The sequence below is a fragment of the Macrotis lagotis genome, chromosome 6 (assembly GCF_037893015.1).
Source record: "Macrotis lagotis isolate mMagLag1 chromosome 6, bilby.v1.9.chrom.fasta, whole genome shotgun sequence".
In the NCBI taxonomy this organism is placed as follows: Eukaryota; Metazoa; Chordata; class Mammalia; order Peramelemorphia; family Peramelidae; genus Macrotis; species Macrotis lagotis.
Window position 1 is genome coordinate 225898502 of NC_133663.1, and position 21569 is coordinate 225920070.

Sequence of the window (21569 nt, forward strand, 5' to 3'; positions counted from 1 at the left end):
ATTTGAACAATGTCACATGAATAGGAAATAATTATTTGTCTGAGACTGGATTTGAACTAAGGTCCTCCTGACTCCAAGGCTGGTAATCTACTGACTGTGCCACCAAGATGCCCCAGCCCATGTTTTTAGATATCAAATCTACTATTCCTTCCAACTTTCTATAGTCCTAAAGAAGTGAATGAAGGCTATTGTTTAATGATCAGGTCTCTTTTCTTATCCAGAGAGGAAATCATTACTCAGAAGCTATGTTATTTTTAACACTGAGTATAAAACCCCTTATGACTTAAAAGAAAAAACAGCTCACATTTGGATGATACCTTTTGAGGACAAAAGGTACAATGATCCCTACCTGCTTTGATCAGTTCAATGATCTCAAAGGGCAAACTATTAGGAAACTATTCAACATATGAAGGTTTTCTAAATTATTCAAAATTTTCTTTTTATTTAAAAAATGCATGTGAAGAAGGACATCTAGGAGGATGTACTCGTTAAAACATAAATATGTTGGCAAATGTTAGAGGGAGATCATGGAATTCTCCTTAACAAAATGATAGACTCCAAGATATTACAATCTAGTAAGAATATCATTGGGAAAAGGCATTGAATCAATCAGTTTTGATTTATTGATAAATAATCAATTTTTATTTTTATTTATCAAGTGCCTACTATGTGCGAGGCATTGAAGTATTCAAAGACAAAAGTGAATCAGTCTTTTGCCTCAAGGAACATACACAGGATCCACTTCACATGCTGAAGGTCTTCCTCTAGGTCTTTCTTTCCTGTTTTTTCCCCCTTTCTTTATTTTTTTTAACCAGTAAAACTCTGAGACTGGCCATCTTCTCTCACTTACTTTTCTGCTCTTATATTTCTTCAGTGATGTCCCTTAAACCATTTGTTAAATTTGAGTCTCAATTGGAAATAGGATGTTTATATCCAGCATATTTATCTCTCTACTGTCCTATTGTCTATAACTGTGACTCTTTGGGTATCATGGTGACCAAAGGTCACCAATCATTTCCCTGAAAAAATATTTGTGATAAAAAATTGTTTTATACTGTGGAACAGCATGAGATTGTAAAAAAAGACTTCACATTTCCCAGATGCAGTTCAGGTTACCCTTTTCCTTTCAATTCAATTCTGAATGTAACTAATTGTCTATCTATAGTGCCTGTTCCAGATTATCATACTGTTGTATCAACTCAGCAGATTAATTATCCAAAACATGCCATTGCCTGAATAGTAGGAACTTTTCAACCATTTAATTTCCCCTATCTGAAGAGCTATGACTATCCCTTCTGAGTAATTATGGATCTTATAGAGGAGGTCCTATAAAACATTTGATTCCATCAGGACAATATCATTCACAAACAAGAGCATCTGGAAAAACTTAACATCCCCAGAGAATCTCTTTTTCCATTTGGACCTTTCAGAGCACAACTTTGAGGCTAGTACTTGGGCAAGAATATGTCCTTCTCTTGATAATAGCATGCAGACATAAAACAGAATAAACTCAGGAATTTCATTTTTTTAAAGATCCTGTATGGTCTTAACATTTACATGAGAGGCTTCTTGCTGAATTTAGAGAGATTTTAAGGTTAATTTTACTCTACTGATTCAATTTTTTTTATAATCAATGAATAATTAAAAATTGAACTCATATTAATTGTTGTTTAGTTATGTTTAACTCTTTGAGACCCCACTGACTATACTGTCCTCAGAGTTTTCTTGACAAAGACACTGGAGTATTTTACTATTTCCTTCTCTTTTGGATTAAGGCAAGAAGTTAAATGACTTACCTAGGGTCATAAATCTAACAAGTATCTGAGACTGGATTTGAATTCAGGTCTTTCTGACCTCAGATCCAGCATTCCATATACTGAGCTACTTACCTATTATATTAATTACTTCTTTTCAAGCACTTGGATGACTTAAAAAAATGCAATTATTTTTGGTAAAGAATAATGTCCAAAATTCTTTTCTTCCTTCTTATTTTCATCAAGGATACCCTAGATATATGAGCAAATCATGCCTAAATAGAATTTATAAGGATGAGAAAGCAAGGTTGGTAGTCATTGATGATATCTTGATTCCTTTTTTTTAAGAGGATAGATAAAATGTATTTTAAAATTGAATTATTTTTGGAATTATGGAATTAATATTGTATTTCAGTGCATTTGACTCAATTGTTTAGTAACATTTTACATTAATTAATTTAAATACATACATACATATATTCATACATAAAGTATCAAAACACTTTTTTTAGTCATTCCCTCCCTGTCCTTATAAGAACATCATCTTGTCCATTTTTTCCCATATAGTCTCATTCACTTTTTCTTATATGATATAGTATGCATTCTTCTAGTTTTGCTTTTTTATTGCTTGACATTATATAAAATTTCCTTCCAGATTTGTTTGTATTCTTCATGCAATTCAGTCTTGTTTGTATTTTATTATATTGATATCTCAATTAGACATAGAGCTTAATATTCTACCATTAAATATTTAAGTTCTAAGTTTGTGTAATCATATATGTATATGTATATAATGTAATATCTTCATATAATATATATCTATATGATGCTGCTATAAAATTTGAAAATATAATTTTAAAAATAAAACTATTACTTTTAAAATAATAAAATTAAAAGATTAAATTCAGGTTTTATTTCTAATAGTGGAATCATTGGACTAAATAGTGTGATTATTTTTATAACTTGTACTGATAGTCATAAACCTTTCCAAAAAGATTTTTTAAAGATTTCATTTATTTTGAGTTTTACAATTTTCCCCCTAATCTTACTTCCCCCCCCCAAAGAAGGCAATTTGCCAGTCTTTACATTGTTTCCATGGTATAATTTGATCCAGATTGTGAGAGAGAAATCATATCCTTAAAGAAGAAACATAAAATATAAGAGATAGCAAGATCAGACAATATCAGTTTCTTTTTCTAAATTAAAAGTAATAGTCCTTGGTCTTTGTTCAAACTCCACAGTTCTTTCTCTGGATACAGATGGTATTCTCCATTGCAGATAGCCCCAAATTGTCCCTGATTGTTGTGCTGATGGAATGAGAGAGTCCATCAAGGTTGATCATCACCCCCGTGTTGATGTTAGAGTGTACAATGTTTTTCTGGTTCTGCTTATCTCACTCAGATCCCTCCAGGCTTCCCTGAATTCCCATCCCTCCTTGTTTCTAATAAACAATAGTGTTCCATGACATGCATATACCACAGTTTGCTAAGTCATTCCCAAATGAAGGACATTTACTTGATTTCCAGTTCTTTGGGAAAGTGATGTTTTGACCCTTTTTCATCATCTCTTTGGGGTATGCTGGATCAAAGGGTATGCACATTTTTGTTGCCCTTTGGGTGTGGTCCAAAAAGATTTTACAAGTTAAAAATTCCAATTCCAATGAATGAATCACCTTAATTTTTTTTTCCATTTTAGGGGGAATTTTTCTTTCCCTAAATTATCTTATAAAAAGATCTCTCAATGCTTTCAGATTTGTGTTGTCTTTGGCTAGACTTGCTTGGTTTATACTGCTCTGATAAAATCTCTCTCTTCTCAACTTCATCATTGTAAGTTGCTATTTAGTATGATTTTAACTTCTTTATATCATGAGCAGCTGAGGTAATAGAATGCAAATTTGATGGTTCCGTTGTCAAAAATGCTAAAAATCACTGAAATAATGTCAGTTTTTTTCCTATTTTTGGTCTATTTGTATCCACATGACAATTTTATCATTACTGAAGCAACTAGATGCTGTAGTAGATAGAGCACTAGAGTTGGTCTCAGGAAGACATGAATTTGAATCCTGCCTTGGACACTTAGTAGCTTTGTGACTTTAGTCAAGGAAAAAAGGAAGCAAGCATTTATTAGATGCCTACTATAAGCAAGACACTATACTAAACACTTTCCTTATATTACAGCATTTAATCCTCCCAACAATCCTAAGAGATAAATGCTATTATTATACCTATTAATTGTTGAGAAAACTAAGGCAGAAGATAAATGAGTTTCTTTCACATAATGAAGTGTCTGAGGTGGGATTTGAATTTAGATCTTCTTGAATTTATGTTCAGCACTATTTATTGTGCCATCTAGGTACCTTAAGACAGCTAAGAGAAGACACATATATTCTCTGAGCCTCGGTGTCCTCATCTGTAAAAGGAAGGCTTTGGATTCAATAGGTTCAAAAGTCTCACTTCAAGGTGTAACTTGATCCTATAATTATCTCTAGATCTCCATTCATGGAATTATTGGTTTCGGCAAGTCTCACAACAAACTTTCTATAGACTTGTTTTCATTTTTCCTGTTTATGAAACTTCACATAATTTTTCCCTACCTTCTGAACTGCTTCAGAAATAACTTTGTAGGAGTTTCTGATCTCCAAATGACTCTTTATTGTGGGTTCCACTTTATTGTTGCTCAGTAGTTTTCAGCTGTATCTGACTTTTCATGACCTCATTTAGGGTCTTCTTGCAAAAAATGCTAGATTGTTTAGCCATTGTGTCCTTCTCCAACTCATTTTACAAATGACTTAATTAAAACAGAGTCAAATGAAGCATCTGAGTTTGGATTTGAAATCAGGAAAATTAGTCTTCCTGTCTCCAGGGTTAGCATTTTATCCCTTAAGTCACCTAGCTGCCCACATTACATCAGTTCATTTCTTTGAAGAAATGGTAATCAATTAAGGTCAATATATTTATCTTTTCCTATTTATTACATTTTTGGCATTTCTCTCTTATTGGCATATAATAAGTAGGGGGCTATTGATATTTTCATAATAACTTCTCGTCTACTTTCCTCTGATCCAACTTCAAATCTAATTAATTGATCAGAATTTACATACAGACAACTGGTTTTATATAACTCCCACAACCAATCATTTCCTTTCTGCTAAGAAACTGCCAACTTTACTTTCTTTGGGAGGAAATATTCATGAGAGATAGGCATAAATCTTCTGAGTAGCCTACAAGTCTTTAATCTCTTTAGTTTCTCAAACCAGAGCTATATTTTCCAAAATAATTTTCCTTTTCTTCTGTGCCCTTTCTTAGCCAGTAAGCTCCTAAAATAGGAAGTATAAATTGGGTTGGAGGATCTTGTCAAGTTCTTTGTCTCAAGTTCTTTATCTCTGCCTTTTCTGTCTCTTGCAACAGAAGAATGGAGCATAATCTGGCAATTATTTTTAAGATTTGTTTATGCTCATCAGGAACTCTGCAAATTGAGTTGACCCAGTATCCCCTGAAATGATGAGGAGAATATGTATGCTTTCCTTTCATTTAGTTGTGACTTCCATTTGCCTTCTGCCTTTGTTTACCTCAACATGATAATTCCCAATGTGTTTCAGTTCTTCCAAAAGGATGTCAGATCACTTGGGCAAAGATCTCACAGCTAGAGTACCTACACTTGAGTTAATGTTTAATAGATGATCTAAGAACTATGAGATTCTTAGTCCAAAGGAGTGAACTCTTTTCTTCTGTTCTGGCATTATTATTGTGAGATCTGGGAAAGCTGCCCCTGCCTTTATGACTTCGGGGGGAGTCCCTACAACTCTTTGATCTTTGGGCCAGACACCACTGTAATTAAACCAAAAGTATGAGGGATATTTGGTCAGAATACTTAGTTACTCTGTGTACTAATTTTGCTACTATTGTTGGTTAGTCATTTCAGTTGTGTCTAATTCATGTTGACCCCAGTTGGGGTTTTCGTGGCAAAGATCCTGGAACGTTTTGCCATTGTGTCCTACAAGTCATTTTACAGCTGAGAAAATTGAGATAAGCAGGATTAAGTGATGTGCCCAGGTCACAAACTAGTAAGTGTATGAGGCTAGATTTGGACTTAAAAAAATGAGTCTTTCTGACTCCAGGCTCACTCCTCTATACACTGCACCACCTGACTGTTCTTTACTGTTATTACCTGCATAGTTTTGGGCAAATCACTTATCCTCTCTACCCTCAGTTTCCTCATCGGTAAAATGAGAGAGCTGGACTAGTTGACTTTTGAGGTCCCTTGTAGCTTTAAATCTAAGATCTGTAAAATGAAAGCATTGAAGTACATAATTCCTAAATTCACATTCAACTCTTTTACAGTTTCTGCCTTTGACCTGTTCTCATCTCTTACATCCATTGTGATAAGATAATGTTTTGCTATCACTCAGTCAAAGCAAAAGTTGACTCAGAGAGTATTGAAAAGGATGAGTTGTTTCCTATAAAAAGAGCAACTCTGGGATAGTTCCTCTGCACAAATAAACCTCACAATACTATTTTAAAAAATCAGCTTTCCAAAGTAGGATAAATGGGCAAAAAACTTACCATGGATGGGCTTATGTTGCAATGATTACTTAGAACAAAAATGCAATATATTTCTGGGCTTTTTTCAAAGCAGTTTGCAGTCTCAAACTGCAGCAATTGGTAGGTAGAAGTCAGAAAGATTGTTTTCCTTCCCCTCAACCATTTTCATTTATTTTCAATATGGTTAGTTTAATTGAATTTAGCAAGCCACACTTTTAATTGCCTTTTTGTGACACAGTATTAAGCTTTGGGGGTCATGTGTTAGGTATGCAAAGATTACAAAAGGTAACAGTATGATACTGAGAAGTTATTTAGGCCTTCCTGAGCCTCAGTTTCCTCATCTGTAATTTGAGGAACTTGAACCAAACAACCCCAGGTTCTCTTCTACCTCAAGAGTATGATTCTATGAATTTAAGAGCTGGCCTCAGAGAGCTTACATTTTAGTGAATAAAAGAAAACATGATCACATAAGAGTGTAATTAATACTCATTGCCCTAGAAAGAGCAACTAGATTTAAGTCCATCCTTGTCACCAGCTATGACACTCTTTTGTCTCTCCCTACTGTACTTCTTGAAGGAAACAGCATTTTAAAATGGAAGAATTGGGTTTGTTGCTGTTCAATCGAGTCTTCATGACCCCATTTAGGATTTTATTGCAAAGATACTTGAGTGTTTTGTCATTTACTCCAGCTCAGTTTACAAATGAGGAAACTAAGGCAAAGGGGCTTAAGTGACTTTCCCAGGGTCATACAGGTAATAACTGAAGCCTGATTTGAACTCAGGAGGTGGACTCCAACTGACCCCAGGCTTGACACTCTATCCACTGTGCCATCTAGCTGCCCAGGAATTAGATTAGAGAATCCCTAATATGCTTTTGAGTTTGAATCTTTCTAGAACAGAACAAATGTATGATAAATATAGTCTTCAGAATCACCAAATACCCAGAGCTGCCAAGACTTTTTTTTACTTTGGCTTTTGCTGCTTTTCCTTTCTTAATGTCTATTTTAAAAAACATCATGAACAATCTTCTCTTTTTAATATTCTACAGTGGTTAGAGGCTGTGTGGAAAAACATTGTAGACTTGTAGAGTTCATTTAAAAAGAAAAAAAATCTGCCTTCTGGATTGTGCAATCAGGGTATACGGTCTTTCATTCTATTGAAGAACAATTTGAGGTTTCACTTTATTTTGATTGAGTAGTAATAGTTTGTGGACAGTAAAAACACTTAAAATAACATTACAAAGAAAACCATCAGGTCAAAAAAAAAGAGGGTGTAATTAGAGAGCCATTGTTCTAGTGTTTCTAAAGTGCAGAGGTCTGAGGCTAAAAGTACCAGATGGAAGCAAAGAGCCTTATATAAATACACCTATTCTTTATAAAAATGACTAGAGGAAATTATAGGTCCTTAGGGAGTAGTTTTATAAGTTCCAGAAATTTTAAAATTTTAATGAAATATTTAATTGCGAGCTAGTCCTGTAAGTTTTTGACTTGGGGTTGGAATTTGGATGAGTGATGATGGAAAGAATGAAATATAAGGACAGAGAAAAGGAATGGAATTTTGGTGAGGAGTCTAACTAGACTCATTTCTTGTTTCTAGCACCTGTCTCCTGCCCTTTGATTCTTTTCTACAGTACAGCCTATTCTTCTATTAATAGGAACTGAGATTTTCGTGATATGAAATAATATCTGTCTCCCTCCTTATCATTCCCACTTCAGACCTCATTATCTCTTACTTGGACTGATGCTGTAGGTTTCCCTGCCCTTCTTTTTTCATCAGTGTTGTCAGATTACTCTTCTAAAGCAGTGCTCTTCAAACATTTTTGGTTACACTCAGATCAAGTCCTACTACCTTCATGAAGGCTTTCCCAACCATGGTCTTCCATATTTATTTGCTCCCTCTGAATTCCTTTAGCATCAATTGCCTATAAGCCACTTAAAACCCTCTAAACCACTTATTGGGTATCTAGCCATATATAGTCATTCACTATTATTTAATTGTTCTTAGTTTCTTGTCTTTCTTATGGGCATCTTATCTGCATCCCACTTTCCTCATATGTAAAATGAAAGGTTGGACCAAAAGACACATAGGAACTTCTAAAGGGTAAGGAAAATTTCTAATACTTCCTCTGTATTCAATGCAGGTCTTGATCTGGAGGTTTGTTCCAATGAGTATCCATCTAATCATTAATAAATTGAACTGAATTGATTTAAGGTATAGCAAGTCCTAGTTGCCATAGGAGACAGAAATGGGATTTTAAACTGAAGAAGATAGGAAATGAGAGTAAATTTTGGACATGCTAAGCTTGGAAGTAATTTACAAGATTAAGAAAGCCTACCTGCTTGATAGAATTCTGAAGAGAAAATCAGGAAGTGCATGGATAGATTTTTAAAAATCTGCCAAATGGTGAACATATTGGATTACCTTGCACAAACTTTCTGTTTATTTGTCAAAAAATTCCAAACAATTTTGTAGGTCCCATCACTGAATCCCTCTTAAATCCAATTTGATGCCTGAGTGAGGATTGTTTTACAGGATAAGAGATTCTACAGTATCATAGAGCTTTTAGAATTCCCATTCTTAAAATGCTTTAGTGGGCATTCTCTCCCTCAAACATTGGTATTAGGAGCTTTAAAGTTTTGCCCTTAATAGTATCCACAAACCCCAATTTTAAGGAATAGGGTTTTTTATTGATATTTTTTATTTTAACATAACTTATTTTTTCCCTTGAATTCCTCCTTTGCCTTTCTCAAACAGCTATCCCTTATAGCACAGAATTTTTTCCTTAAAAAGGAATAGAGAGGGGTGGCTAAGTGGCATAGTGGATAAAGCACTGGCCCTGGAGTCAGGAGTACCTGAGTTCAAATCCGGTCTCAGACACTTAATAATTACCTAGCCATGTGGCCTTGGGCAAGCCACTTAACCCTGTTTGCCTTGCAAAAACTTAAAAAAAAAGAAGAAAAAGAAAAAGGAATAGAGAAAGGAAAGGGAGAAACCCCTCCCCCAATCAAATAATAAGTACATTTTTAAGAAAATCTAACATTAGTTCAGCATTCCACATCATGGACTCCCCACCTTTACAAAGGTACAGGAAGAGGCTTCTTCTATCTGTCTCTTCTTTGGAGTCAAACTTGTTCTTTATAATTTCCCAACATCCAAATCTGAGTATTTTTGTGGTGATTACACTTTCTATATATGTTGATGATATAATTTTTGCATAATATTATTTTCTTGGCTTTGCTTACTTTGCATAATTCTTGGAAACCTTTCCATATTTCTCTGTACTCATTTTGTTCATTTCTTTTTTATGTAGAAAGGTTTTATTTATTCTTAGTTTTACATTTTTTCCCTCAATCTCACTTCCCTCCCCCCACCCACCCCCATAGAAGGCAGTTTGTTAGTCTTTACATCATTCCCATAGTATGGATTTATCTAAGTTGAATGTGATGAGAGAGAATTCATATCCTTAAGGAAGAAACAAATAGTATGAGATATAGCAGAATTACATAATAAGACAGCATTTTTGAAAATTAAAGGTAATAGTCCTTGGTCTTTGTTCAAACTCCACAATTCTTTCTCAGGATACAGATATCATTCTCCATCACAGACACCCCAAAATTGTGCCTACTTGCTGCCCTGTTGGTATGAGCAAGTATATTAAGGTTGATCGTCACTCCCATGTTGCTGTTAGGGTGTATAATGTTCTTCTGGTTCTGCTCATCTTGCTCAGCATCGGTTCATGCAAATCCTTCCAGGCTTCTCTGAATTCCCATCTCTCCTGGTTTCTAATAAAACCATGGTGTTCCATCACATACATATACCACAGTTTTTAAGCCATTTTCTTTGCCACCACAAACAGAGCTGCTATGAACATTTTTGTACGGGTGATGCTTTTACCCTTTTTCATAATCTCTTCAGGGTACAGACCCAGTAGTGGTATTGCTGGATCAAAGGTAGCATCTTGTAACATGTCATTACAAATATTTGCCACGTATAGACAATTTATGTACACCTATTTTGTTTCTAGTTCTTCACAATACAAAAAAATAGTGCCAGAAATATTTTGAATATGAATCCTTTCTTTATGTAGCATACTTAGCATTTGTGGCTAACAGTAGAATTTCTGGGTCAGAGTATAGATTTTCTCCACTCCATCTAATAATTGTTCTAATTCACCTATCCACCAACAATGCCTCAAGTATACTTCTCTTTCTCTACCACTTCTAAACATTGACTATTCCCATATTTTGTCATCATTCCCAATTCAATGAATGTGAAATGAAACTTCAAAATTTTTGATTTGTATTTTTTGTATTTTAAATTTTAGTGATTTAAAGAATTCTTTCATATTGTTGTTACTAGTTCACAATTGTTCTTTTGATGACCAATAAACTCTCACCTTTATTATGTCAGGCTGTTAAGGACAAAAATTCTTAAGTCTCTGCAGTTCAAGGAAGATAAGGAAAGGGTCTTAAACTCCTAGAAACTGGACTTGGAAAGTATGGTCATTAGACCCAAAATGTATGTTAACCTGCTGACCCTAATCTTTGAGCTCTGGAGAAACAAGAGAATTAAGTAAGCTATTTAAGAATGGAGAGAAAGAGCATTTTCATTTATTCATAAATTTTTGCTATATGTGATGCACTGTAGAAAGCAATAAGGATTTAAATATAAGAACTAAAGAGTGTCAGCCCATGAAGAATTTGTTTAAAAAGTGAAAGACTACTTTAAAGGAGAGTAATAGCCAGGGAAGCTTATAATAGCTTGGAAAGTCTCAGGAATGGTGAATGGAATATTAGGACAAGTCCACTGATACACTATAGCCAGAGGCAATGACAAATTTTATTTGAATATAGTTCAGAGTGAGAGATAAAAAAGGAGTCAGCTGGACAGGGTTAAAGATGAGGATATACAGTCCCAATGGATTCATAGCCATAGTCTCTGATGGTATGGTTTGGAAGCAGCAGCAGCAGCAGCAACAACAGGGATAATTTTTTTTTAATTTTTATTATTTAAGACAATGGGGTTAAGTGACTTCCAAGGTCCCACAGCTTGGCAATTATTAGGTGTCTGAGGACATATTTGAACTCAGGTCCTCCTGACTTCAGGACTAGTGCTCTATCCACTGCACCACCTAGCTGCCCCAACAACATGGATAATAACTAAGGATAAAGAGTAGGAATTTGATCCCAGAGAGTTCGTAGATAAACCATAGCTTTGAGTTTTGACCCTGAACAAAGAAGAGAATTAAGTCTTTTGGGGAAAAAATTAGATTCTCCTCAAGAAGCATTCTCTCCCAGGGGCTTGCCTTTACTACATCCCTCATTCACATCTGTTGAAGCAGTTCAATGATTCTGACTTCCTCTTTTTGCGTTACAGAATGAAGCAGCAGCCAGGTGGTCTGAATTTTATAATCTCCAATCCAATGCTTCCAGAAAATTTTCACTAAATGAAATTTCAGATCCCCAGATCAAACTTCAACTTAAGTCTCTCCAACAGAAAGGAGCTGCGGTGTTATCAGCTGAGAAGAATGCACGGGTAAGTTGGCTAAATCTAATGTGCTGGTCACTAGATGTTTAGTCATTTTTCAATAGTTTCTATTCTTTGTGACCTTTTTTTGGCAAAGATACTAGTGTTTTTTGCCATTTCCATCTCCAGTTCATTTTACAGATTAGGAAAGTTAAGTGAGTGTCCCAGGCTCACACAACTAATAGGTGATTGAAGCTGGATTTGAACCCAAATCTTCTTGACCCCAGGTCCACCACACTATCCACTTCACCATTTAGCTGCCCTAAAGCTAAAATGCTACTTGGTGGGAAATAGAGGGAGGTAGCATGCAATATAAGAGGTAGGAATTTTCTTAACCTTTTAGAAAATGAAACTGATCTACAAATATCTTACTGATTTTCAAGGGAATTTTGTGTATGAGTTTGCTTTCCAAGGTCCAGGATGCTCTGAAAGGTGGATTTAATTCAGAAGAAGACCCCATTGCCCTGGTGCTGTGGAAAAAACACTGGGCTAGAAGTCTATAGGGGTGGTTCTCCTCAGATAACTCACCTAACCTCAGTTTTTAAAAGAGACTCATAATACCTGCTCTACCTCCCTCAGCTAGGTTATTGTAATACCAAGAAAAGATAACAAAATGTGAGCTGTGGTTGTTATTATTATTATTGTTGTTATTATTTGGCAGCATCAAATACTTTCATTTTTCAGACAGACCTATAAAGAAACTGAATCCCTAATTATTCTTCTTTTTGCCATAAAGTTTTTATTCTCTTCCTGAAATGATCTGACCAAATTTCTTCTTTATTCTAAGCACAAGGTTTCTTAATCTGCTATATGTCATAGAATCTTTTGAAAGTCTTGTGAAGACTATGAACTTAAAATAATCTTTTTTAAATGCATAAAATTAAATATATACATTTCAAAGAAAGTCAATTATATTGAAATGCTGGGTCAGTAACTCTATCATTAGGTTGACATCTATTTTTCTCTCTTTTTAGACAGATATCTATATCTGTATCACCTCTACCTATCTCAGTTTCTACAGATAGCAATCTACAGAGATTGAGATAGCTACAAAGATAGAATCTCTACATATAATTTATATATTTATCTCTACACATAGCACATTTTTATATATTATGTCATGATATAGATAAATATACATTATAAATTCTTAAATACATGAAGATATCTAGATGTTGCTATCATCCATCTTCCTGATATTTCTAAATAGCTGTCATCTATTTATTTGTCTCTGTCTGTTTCCTTCTATCTCTCTTTTTCCCTCTCCTTTTTATCTGTCTGTCACCTATAGGGGTATCTATAATCTACCTAGTTATATAAAAACAGTTCACAGATGCTGGGTTAAGAATCCCAGCTCTAGTTCCGGGGGTGGAGCCAAGATGGCAACAGAAGAGTCTTTCCTAGGTGTTTTCTCCATTATATTTCAAAAATCTTAAAATTATGACTCTAACTAAATTTTTGAGAGACAGAACCCACAGAAATATCCAGTGAGGCAATTCTCCAGCCCAAGGTAACCTGGAAAATAATGGAAAGGGTCTGCCCCACAGGGTTAGAGGGGCAGCTTTCCAGAGTGAAGAAGCTTCAGCCTCACAGGGGCCTGGGATCCTTGGCTCATGCCAGTGGGGGCAGTTTCCTGACCTACATCCCATGGAGCACTGGGTACAAATTGGAGGACCAGTGGAGGGGACCTCTGCCAGAGTGATCTTGAGAAGCCCAGACTCTCAGGGTGGTTGCAGCATTCATCAGGTCAGCTCAGCATCAGTGGCCTTGGCAGCCCAGATCCAGGAAACAGAAGGAGGCATGGAGTCAACAAGCAGGACCCCCCAGGCAACTGAGCTTTGCATACTCAGCCCACTGAAGGTAGGGGAGTGGAAAGAGACTTCATAGAGCTGTCCTCTGTACCAAGAACAGGACTCTGGGGCTCTGACCACATTCAGAACCTGATTGCAATCTAGCCCCACCCCCCATAGAACAGCCCCCCCCACCAGCTCAGCCCTGTAGCAGAGGGGTACGATTGTGGTCATTCACAGACCAGGAGGGAAGTCAAAGCTTCACACACTGAGATCCTTGGTGGGGGGGGTGCCCCAATAATACTTAAAAAGTCAGGAAGAATCCCCAAACCAGGCACAGGCTGGAGAAATGAATAAACAGAGAAAAAAGAAAAACATCATTGAGAAATATATTGTTTATGATCCCAAGAAGGATTAAAATACTCAATCTGAAGATAAGGAAGTACAAGCTCTTGCATCTGAAGACTTCAAGAAAAAAACGGAAATTGGGCTCAGGCTATGACAAAGCTCAAAAAAGATTTTGAAAATCAAGTAAGGGAGATAGAAGAAAAATTGGGAAAAGAAATGAGAGAGATGCAGGAAAAACATGAAAATGAAGTCAGCAGCTTAGTCAAGGTGATCCAAAGAAATGCTGAAGAAAATAACATTTAAAAACCAGCATAAGTCAAATGTATAAAACAGTTCAAAAGGTTATTGAGGAGAAGAATACTTTAAAAAGCAGAATCGGCCAGATGGGAAAAAAAAGAGATAAGAAAGCTCTCTGAGGAAAACAAATCCTTTAGATATAGAATGGACCTAAAGGAAGCTGTTGACTTTACAAGAAGTCAAGACACAATACTTTAACACCAAAAGAATGAAAAATTAGAAGAAAATGTGAAACATCTCATTGGCAAAACAACTAATCTGGAAAACAAATTCAGGAAAGATAATTTAAAAATTATTGGGATACCTGAAAGTCATGATCAGGAAAATAGCTTTGACTTCATTTTAAAAGAATTTCTACAGGAAAATTGCCCAGATATCCTAGAAGTAGAGGGCAAAATAGAAATGGAGGGAATCCACCGATCTCACCTGGAAAGAGATCCAAAAAAAAAAACTAACCCCCAGGAATATTATAGCCAAGTTCCAAAACACCCAAGTCAATGAGAAAATATTACAAGTAGCCAGAAGGGCACAATTCAAGTATCATGGTGATACAGTCAGGATCACAGGATTTAGCAGCAACTACATTAAGGGCTCATAGGGCTTGGAATATAATATTCTGGAAAGCAAAAGAGCTTGGAATGCAACTGAGAATCAACTACCTAGCAAAACTGAACAACCTCTTCCAGGGGAAAAGATGGACTTTCAATGAACCAGGGGAATTTCAAATGTTCCTGTTGAAACAACCAGAGCTGAACAGAAAGTTTGACCTTCAAATACAAGACTCAGGTGAAGCATAGAGAGCAGAGGAAAAGGGTAAAACATGAGGGACTTAATGATGATGAACTGCATGTATTCCTGCATAGAAGAATGATACTGATAATACTCATATAAAACTTCTCATTTAATAGAGCAGGTAGAAGGAGCTTGTATAGATGAAACATAGGAGAGAACTGAATTTGAAGATATAATATATTGTAAAAATGGAGTCAATGGCTAAAACGGAAATGTACTGGGAGTAAGAGAAAGGAGAGGTGGAATAGTATAAGATATTTAGTATAATAAGATTTTTTTATTGCAATGAGCTATTGCAATGATATGGAAGGGGGAAGGCAAGGAGGAATGAGGGAACCTTTGGGGAATGAGGGAACCTTTGCTTTCATCAGAGGTGGCTTGGAGAGGAAACAGCATATACACTCAATGGGGTATAGACATCTAGAGTAAAAAGGAGAGAATGGGGATGGGAGAAGGGGGGATATGGGTGATGGAAGAGATGATGGATTGTGGGGGAGAGGGGTCAGATATAACACATTTTTTTTTACTTCTTTCAAGAGGCTGAGATTGGATGGCCTGTCCAGGACCACAGGGTGGAGTAGTTGCTGGGCCACAGGGGTGATATATGATCTCAGGGCCTCTTGGCCCCAGGGTCAGTGATCAGTCCACTGCACCACTGAGCTACCCTACAGCACATTTTAGAAGAGGGATAGAGTGAAAGGAGAGTGAAAATATAGTATATTATAGTGGGGAGGTATGGGTGGAGTGATTTGCGATCAGCATGGCAATGGTGGAAAAATATGGAAGTAGCTTTTGTGATGGACTTATAAAGAATGTGATCCACCTGAGACAGCTGGTGGTGTCTGAACACAGACTGAAGCACATTTTTTTTCTTTCCTTTACTTTATTTCTCATGAGGTCAATATTTTTTGGGGGTATTATGTTTACTCTTAAACAAGAATATTTTAGTATTATATAAAAAAATCACTTGTACACAAATAAAAAGAAAGAAAGAATCCCAGTTCTCTGGGAAACTTTCAGAAAAACCTGGAAAGATTTACATGCACTGATGCATAGTGAAATGAGCAGAACCAGGAGATCATTTTACACAGTAAAGGCAATATTATATAATGATTAATTGTGAATGACTTGGATATTCCTGACAATACAAATATTCAAGACCATTCTGAAGGAACTATCATGAAATATGCTATCTACCTCCAGAGAAAACTGATGGATTCTGAATGCAAATAGAAGCATACTTTTTTTTACTGGCTTTACTTTTCTTTATTATTGTCTATTTTCTTTCAAAGAATGACTAACTTGGAAATATGTTTTGCATAACTGCACATGTGTAATCTATATCAAATTGCTTACCTTCTCAATGAAGAGGCAAGGGAAAGAGGAAAATAATTTGTAACTCAAAACTGTAAAAAAGATGAAGTTTAAAAATTGCTTCTATATGTAAGTGGGAAAATAAAAATATTAACATTCAAAAGGAAAACCTTATTTCTAGAGATGCATTATGATTAACTTCTTTTTATCTGTTATTTTTTGTTGTAGTAGCATCTTTGATTGACTTAGAATAAAATAGTTTAGAGCAAGAAAGGATTTTAGCAAAAAAATTTAGAATGAGAAATGGATTATTTAGTAACATACTAGATTAGGGATTATCTAATCAAACACTAATTTTATAGATGAGAAAAATAAGGCATATCAAGATGGGCTGACTTGTTCAAGATCACACTGATCAGTATTTGTAATAATTTGGACCCTGCTCTTTTTTGGCTCTGTCCATTGCTTTAGCTTCCTGTCTGTGATCACTGTAGTTCCTATTTGCATTTTATGATACTGAATTATGCATTGCAAGTAGTGAAGATCTTATAAAATAGGGTTTCCCATTTCTCTGAGATCTAGGGCAGCTCTGCAAATGTCATTCAGAGGACTGATCGATTCAGTTTTGCTGTACACAGGACTGCAAGAAAACTGGAAACTTAACAATAGTGAAAAACTAAACGAGCAAGAATATTTAAAAAATCAATATGTCCATCAGCTCAAGTTTACCTGATATTCATCTATGATCATTCTTCTAATAATTTTGTTTTTTCCAAGGCTTAAAGTATGTTAACTGGCTTTAGTATGTCATATCTGTATGTGCAGAGATTTTCAATCTCTACCACATTGTACAAAGCTACCCAAAGTTTTTTTTCTCCCAATCTTTTAATAATAATTACAACTACTTTTTTCACTGAAGTCCTACTCTGATGTATTATTACAGCATGGACCCAAAGATAAATCAATTGCCTACCCTAGTATTTATGTGCCAGACACTGTACCAGTTTACTGGGGATATAATACAAAAAATGAAACAACCCCTTCTCGAGATTTGTGCCAGATTCTCCCTGACTGGAAAGACTGGTCTATCTGTCTCTACTTAAGGAATCAGCTTAGCAGACTTCAGTAAGTTTTATTACCAGAAATTGGCCACTAAGTAATGAATTGTTTTGGTCACAGAAACTTATGGAAATGGAGGGAATGTGATGTGTCCTTATATTACTGGAAAAAATGCTGATACCAATGAAATTATGGATTTTCTAAAAAAAAATTGAATAATGAAAGTCAGAATGAAAAAAAATCTGGCATTTGCAGTCAAAGGATCTACATTTGAATCCTATTTCTTTCATTTATGCTTTGTGTGGTTTTGCCCAAGAACTGTAATTTCTGTGGGCCTCAGTTTCCCTTACAGTATTTCAGGCACTGTGCTATGTGTTTAGGACAGTTTACCCCACTGGATCTCAATTTCCTCAAATGTAAAATGAAGGTATTTAATCAGCCAACTTCTGTAGTCTCCTCTAGGACCACTAGGGGTGCCAGAGTGCACAGAATGTTGAGTCTGGGGTCAAGAAAACTTCTGAATTAAAATCCAGCCTCAGACTCTTACTAGTTGTGTGACCCTGGGCAAGTCACTTAACCCCATTTGCCTCAGTTTCTTCATCTGTAAAATGTTCTGGAGAAGGAAATGACAGTATCTTTGTCAAGAAAACCCTACATGAGTTATGAGGATTTGAACATGACTGAAAACAACTGTACAATAGCATAATCTCATTTACTTCTGAATCTGTTATATAATCATCATCATCATCATCATCATCTATATTTATGCAACACTTCATGGTTTACATGGGCATGCTCCTTACAATAATTCTGTTACAAGTAGCATCATCCCCATTTGAGAGATGTGGAAGTTGAGGTGCAGAAATGTTAAATGACTGGTTGTAAGTAGAATTTTAAGCCTAGATCATAATTCCAGGCTTATTCTTTTACTATAACACAATCTTGATTGCAGTGTATTTTCCTACCATAGAACAGTAGAATTTTTCAGCCTTGTTGGGTATTAGAGGATAATACTTGAGGAGAAAAGCATCCCTAAAGAAGCCCTATGTCTGAACAAATAACTTAAATAACTTCCTACAGTGGGGGTGGAAAAACAGGAATAATATTTCTGTTGTTCTTTGGAAAGAAATTAATCTATTATTTGTACTAAATTTTCTCAGAAAGAATTAGTGGTAATGAGGTAGGCAATTTGGAAGAAAGACAGTGGGAAAATTAATCATTTCTAGTCTTTCTACCTCAAGCTCTCACCTTCAGGAAATATTTTCTCTTTCTTTCACAGGCATTCTCTTCAGAATATAAACCAAATCTCTAAAATGAAACATCTTTTGATAAAATAAATATATTAAAGGATATATAATATAGTATATACTATATTATATGGCAAATATATATATACTATTTTTCATAGTATCTATATATACACACACACAAACACCCACTGCAAAACAACTGCCTCAGCTTTTATACAAATATTCATATTTGAAAGACAGAAATATGCTACCTATATCTGGACAGATATTTTCTTTGGGGTCAATAAATAATGAGTTGAGATATAATGAGGTAAATATAATCTTGTAGAATTGCAGTATTTTCTCATTTGACCTTCACAGCAACCATGTAAAGTGGGTGTTATTTTTATCTTTATTTTGTTAGTGAGAAAACTGAGACTTTAATTGGTTAAACATGTTGTTCAGGGTTACACAAGCTAAAAGATATTTGAAGAAAAATTTGAACCAGGTATTATCTATTCCAGGTATGGTTCTATATCTACCATACCAGACTACCTCACTAATCATCATTATCATCATCATCATAACAAAAATAATAATAACATTTATATATGACACCTTGAAGATGTGCAAAGCACTTTACCTATGTTATACTATATGATCCTTATAATGTCCCTATGAGGCAGGTAATATTATTCTCCCTTATTTTATAGATGAAGAAACTGAGTCACCTCAAGGTTAAGTGACTTGCCCAGCACCACACAATATGTAAAGCCTGAGGCTGGATTTGAACTCAGATCTTCCTAACTCCCAGCCCAGAGTTCCATACACTGTTCCACCTAGAAGTTTAAAATATATATGAAGCAATCATTCCATTTTCAGACAGAGGGCCAGCATGTTAGCCTTAATTATCCTGGATTTATTTTCTGTCATGGTTTTTCTAACAATGTAATATTTTGATTCTAGCTGAATACAATCTTGAATACTATGAGTACTCTCTACAGCACGGGAACAGTCTGTAACCCAAGGAATCCTCAGGAATGTTTGATCCTTGAACCAGGTACTCTCTATATTTCAAACCATTTCCATCCACTTCCAGGTTTTCCAAATGACAATGGGTTTTAGTTTTTGAAATGTGTGCATGTCTTAGGGATTGATATATATATATATTTAACCTGTCATCACTTTCCCTCTCCAGTCTTAGTAGACATAACTCCTCTTCATGCAATCCAACTAAACCAGCCTCCTCACTCAAGCCACAGGCTGTTATCCCACTCATGTAATATTCTCCCTCTATAGTTCCACATTTTAGAATCCTGAATTCCCCTCAAAGTTTAATTCATTAACTTAAAAATTGTTAATGCCCTTTAATTACCTTGAATTAATTTTGCATATGCCCATATGTAAATATGTTGCTTCCCCCCATAGAAGGCAGCTTCTTGGGCACAGAGACTATTTAAATTTTGTATTTTATATATACAAAGTCTAGCATAATGGTATATTGTAGTACTTGCTATATATTAATTGGTTGATTAGTAATCAATATAGTGGTGTAGACTTTACAGTATCTCCTCACAGCAGTCCTATAAAGTGGGTGGGACTTTACTGTGTCTAATCCTCCAGTTAGTTGAAAACAGACTAGGTATTTCTTTAAAAATTCTATTACATTAGCATTCACTATAAATAACTAAACTTTTTTGTAGTTATTTATGTTTAAAATAATTAATTTAAACACATAAAGTCTCATAACATTTTGGTCAACCTCTATAAGAATTTTATGCCTATTAATTTTCATTTACCTTTTAAGAATTGAAATTTCTATGTTATATTATTCTATATTATTCTTTCTAGGAATACTATTTAAATGACTTGTAAGTTGTTATTACCATTTAGACTATAAATATATACATATCCACTTTCATAGGTTTGGACAAAATTATGGAAGAGAGCAGAAATTATTATGAAAGGTTATGGGCCTGGGAAGGTTGGAGAGCTAAAGTTGGCAAACAAATGAGGCCATTGTATGAAGAATATGTGGAACTAAAAAATGAACTTGCAAAAGGAAATGGTAAGTTTAATATTGTATCTTCTAGAAGGAGCATATTTCTCATAAATGAAAATCAGCGACTTTTCCAATGCCTAACCAAGGTTCAAGGCTCTCTCTGAATTTAGGGATTTCTGCTGGCTGAGAATATTTGGGAAGATCTTACAAAGATCAAAACAATGGCAAATTTACTTTCTCCAATTTTTAATTGTCTCAACCTTTCAGGAGTTCTTGAAGTAAGGTCATCTTTTTTTTCAGCTTACCTGACCTTACCTAATTAAGTATTTAGTACCTTTGGAGTTCTAAAGGACTCTTAGAAGATATTGGAAACAGTTTTGTATCTCAGAGAAGTATAGATTCTTTGAGTTGGAACTCCCTGAGTTGCACTGAACCAGAATAAAATGCATTGGGAGATGTTTAACAAAATAAATATAAATAAAACACTACATAGATATTGTTAAATTGTGATTTTTCTAAGTCAATCTGCAGCCTGCAGGAATTTGATTCTATTTGATTTTGATACCCCCCTTTTATATAGATGAGAAAACAACCCTAAAAAAATTGTCAGGAGGACCTTCCAGGCCAGCTTCATTTTCATTTCTGACTAGACTACACTCTGAATTCTTCTTTCATGCTCCTGGAACACATCTCCTAGCCTGATTTTAGTTTTCTTTTATGTACTTCCATTAAAATGCAAACAACTCAGGGGCAGGTACCCTCTTTCTTTTTGTTTGAATTTGTATTTTTAGCACTTATCATGTTGCCTGGGACATTGAAAGCACTTAATAACTTTGTAGAGCAGCTACCTGATTCAACCAAAGTCTCAACCACCAGTTTGCCATTAACAGAGCAAAGACTACAACTAGATCAGAACTG

General features: G+C 35.2%; 1 protein-coding gene across 15 annotated transcripts in view; it reads left to right on the forward strand.

Annotated features, from left to right (window-relative positions):
• The window catches only part of ACE2 (angiotensin converting enzyme 2), a 106799-nt gene that overhangs the window by 46205 nt on the left and 39025 nt on the right, over positions 1–21569 (forward strand). For all 15 annotated transcript variants that reach the window (XM_074192383.1, XM_074192392.1, XM_074192380.1 and 12 more), the window contains 3 exons: positions 11671–11829; positions 19616–19709; positions 20574–20717. In XM_074192383.1, the coding sequence (XP_074048484.1) occupies positions 11671–11829; positions 19616–19709; positions 20574–20717 (397 nt within the window). The remainder of the gene's footprint in view (positions 1–11670; positions 11830–19615; positions 19710–20573; positions 20718–21569) is intronic.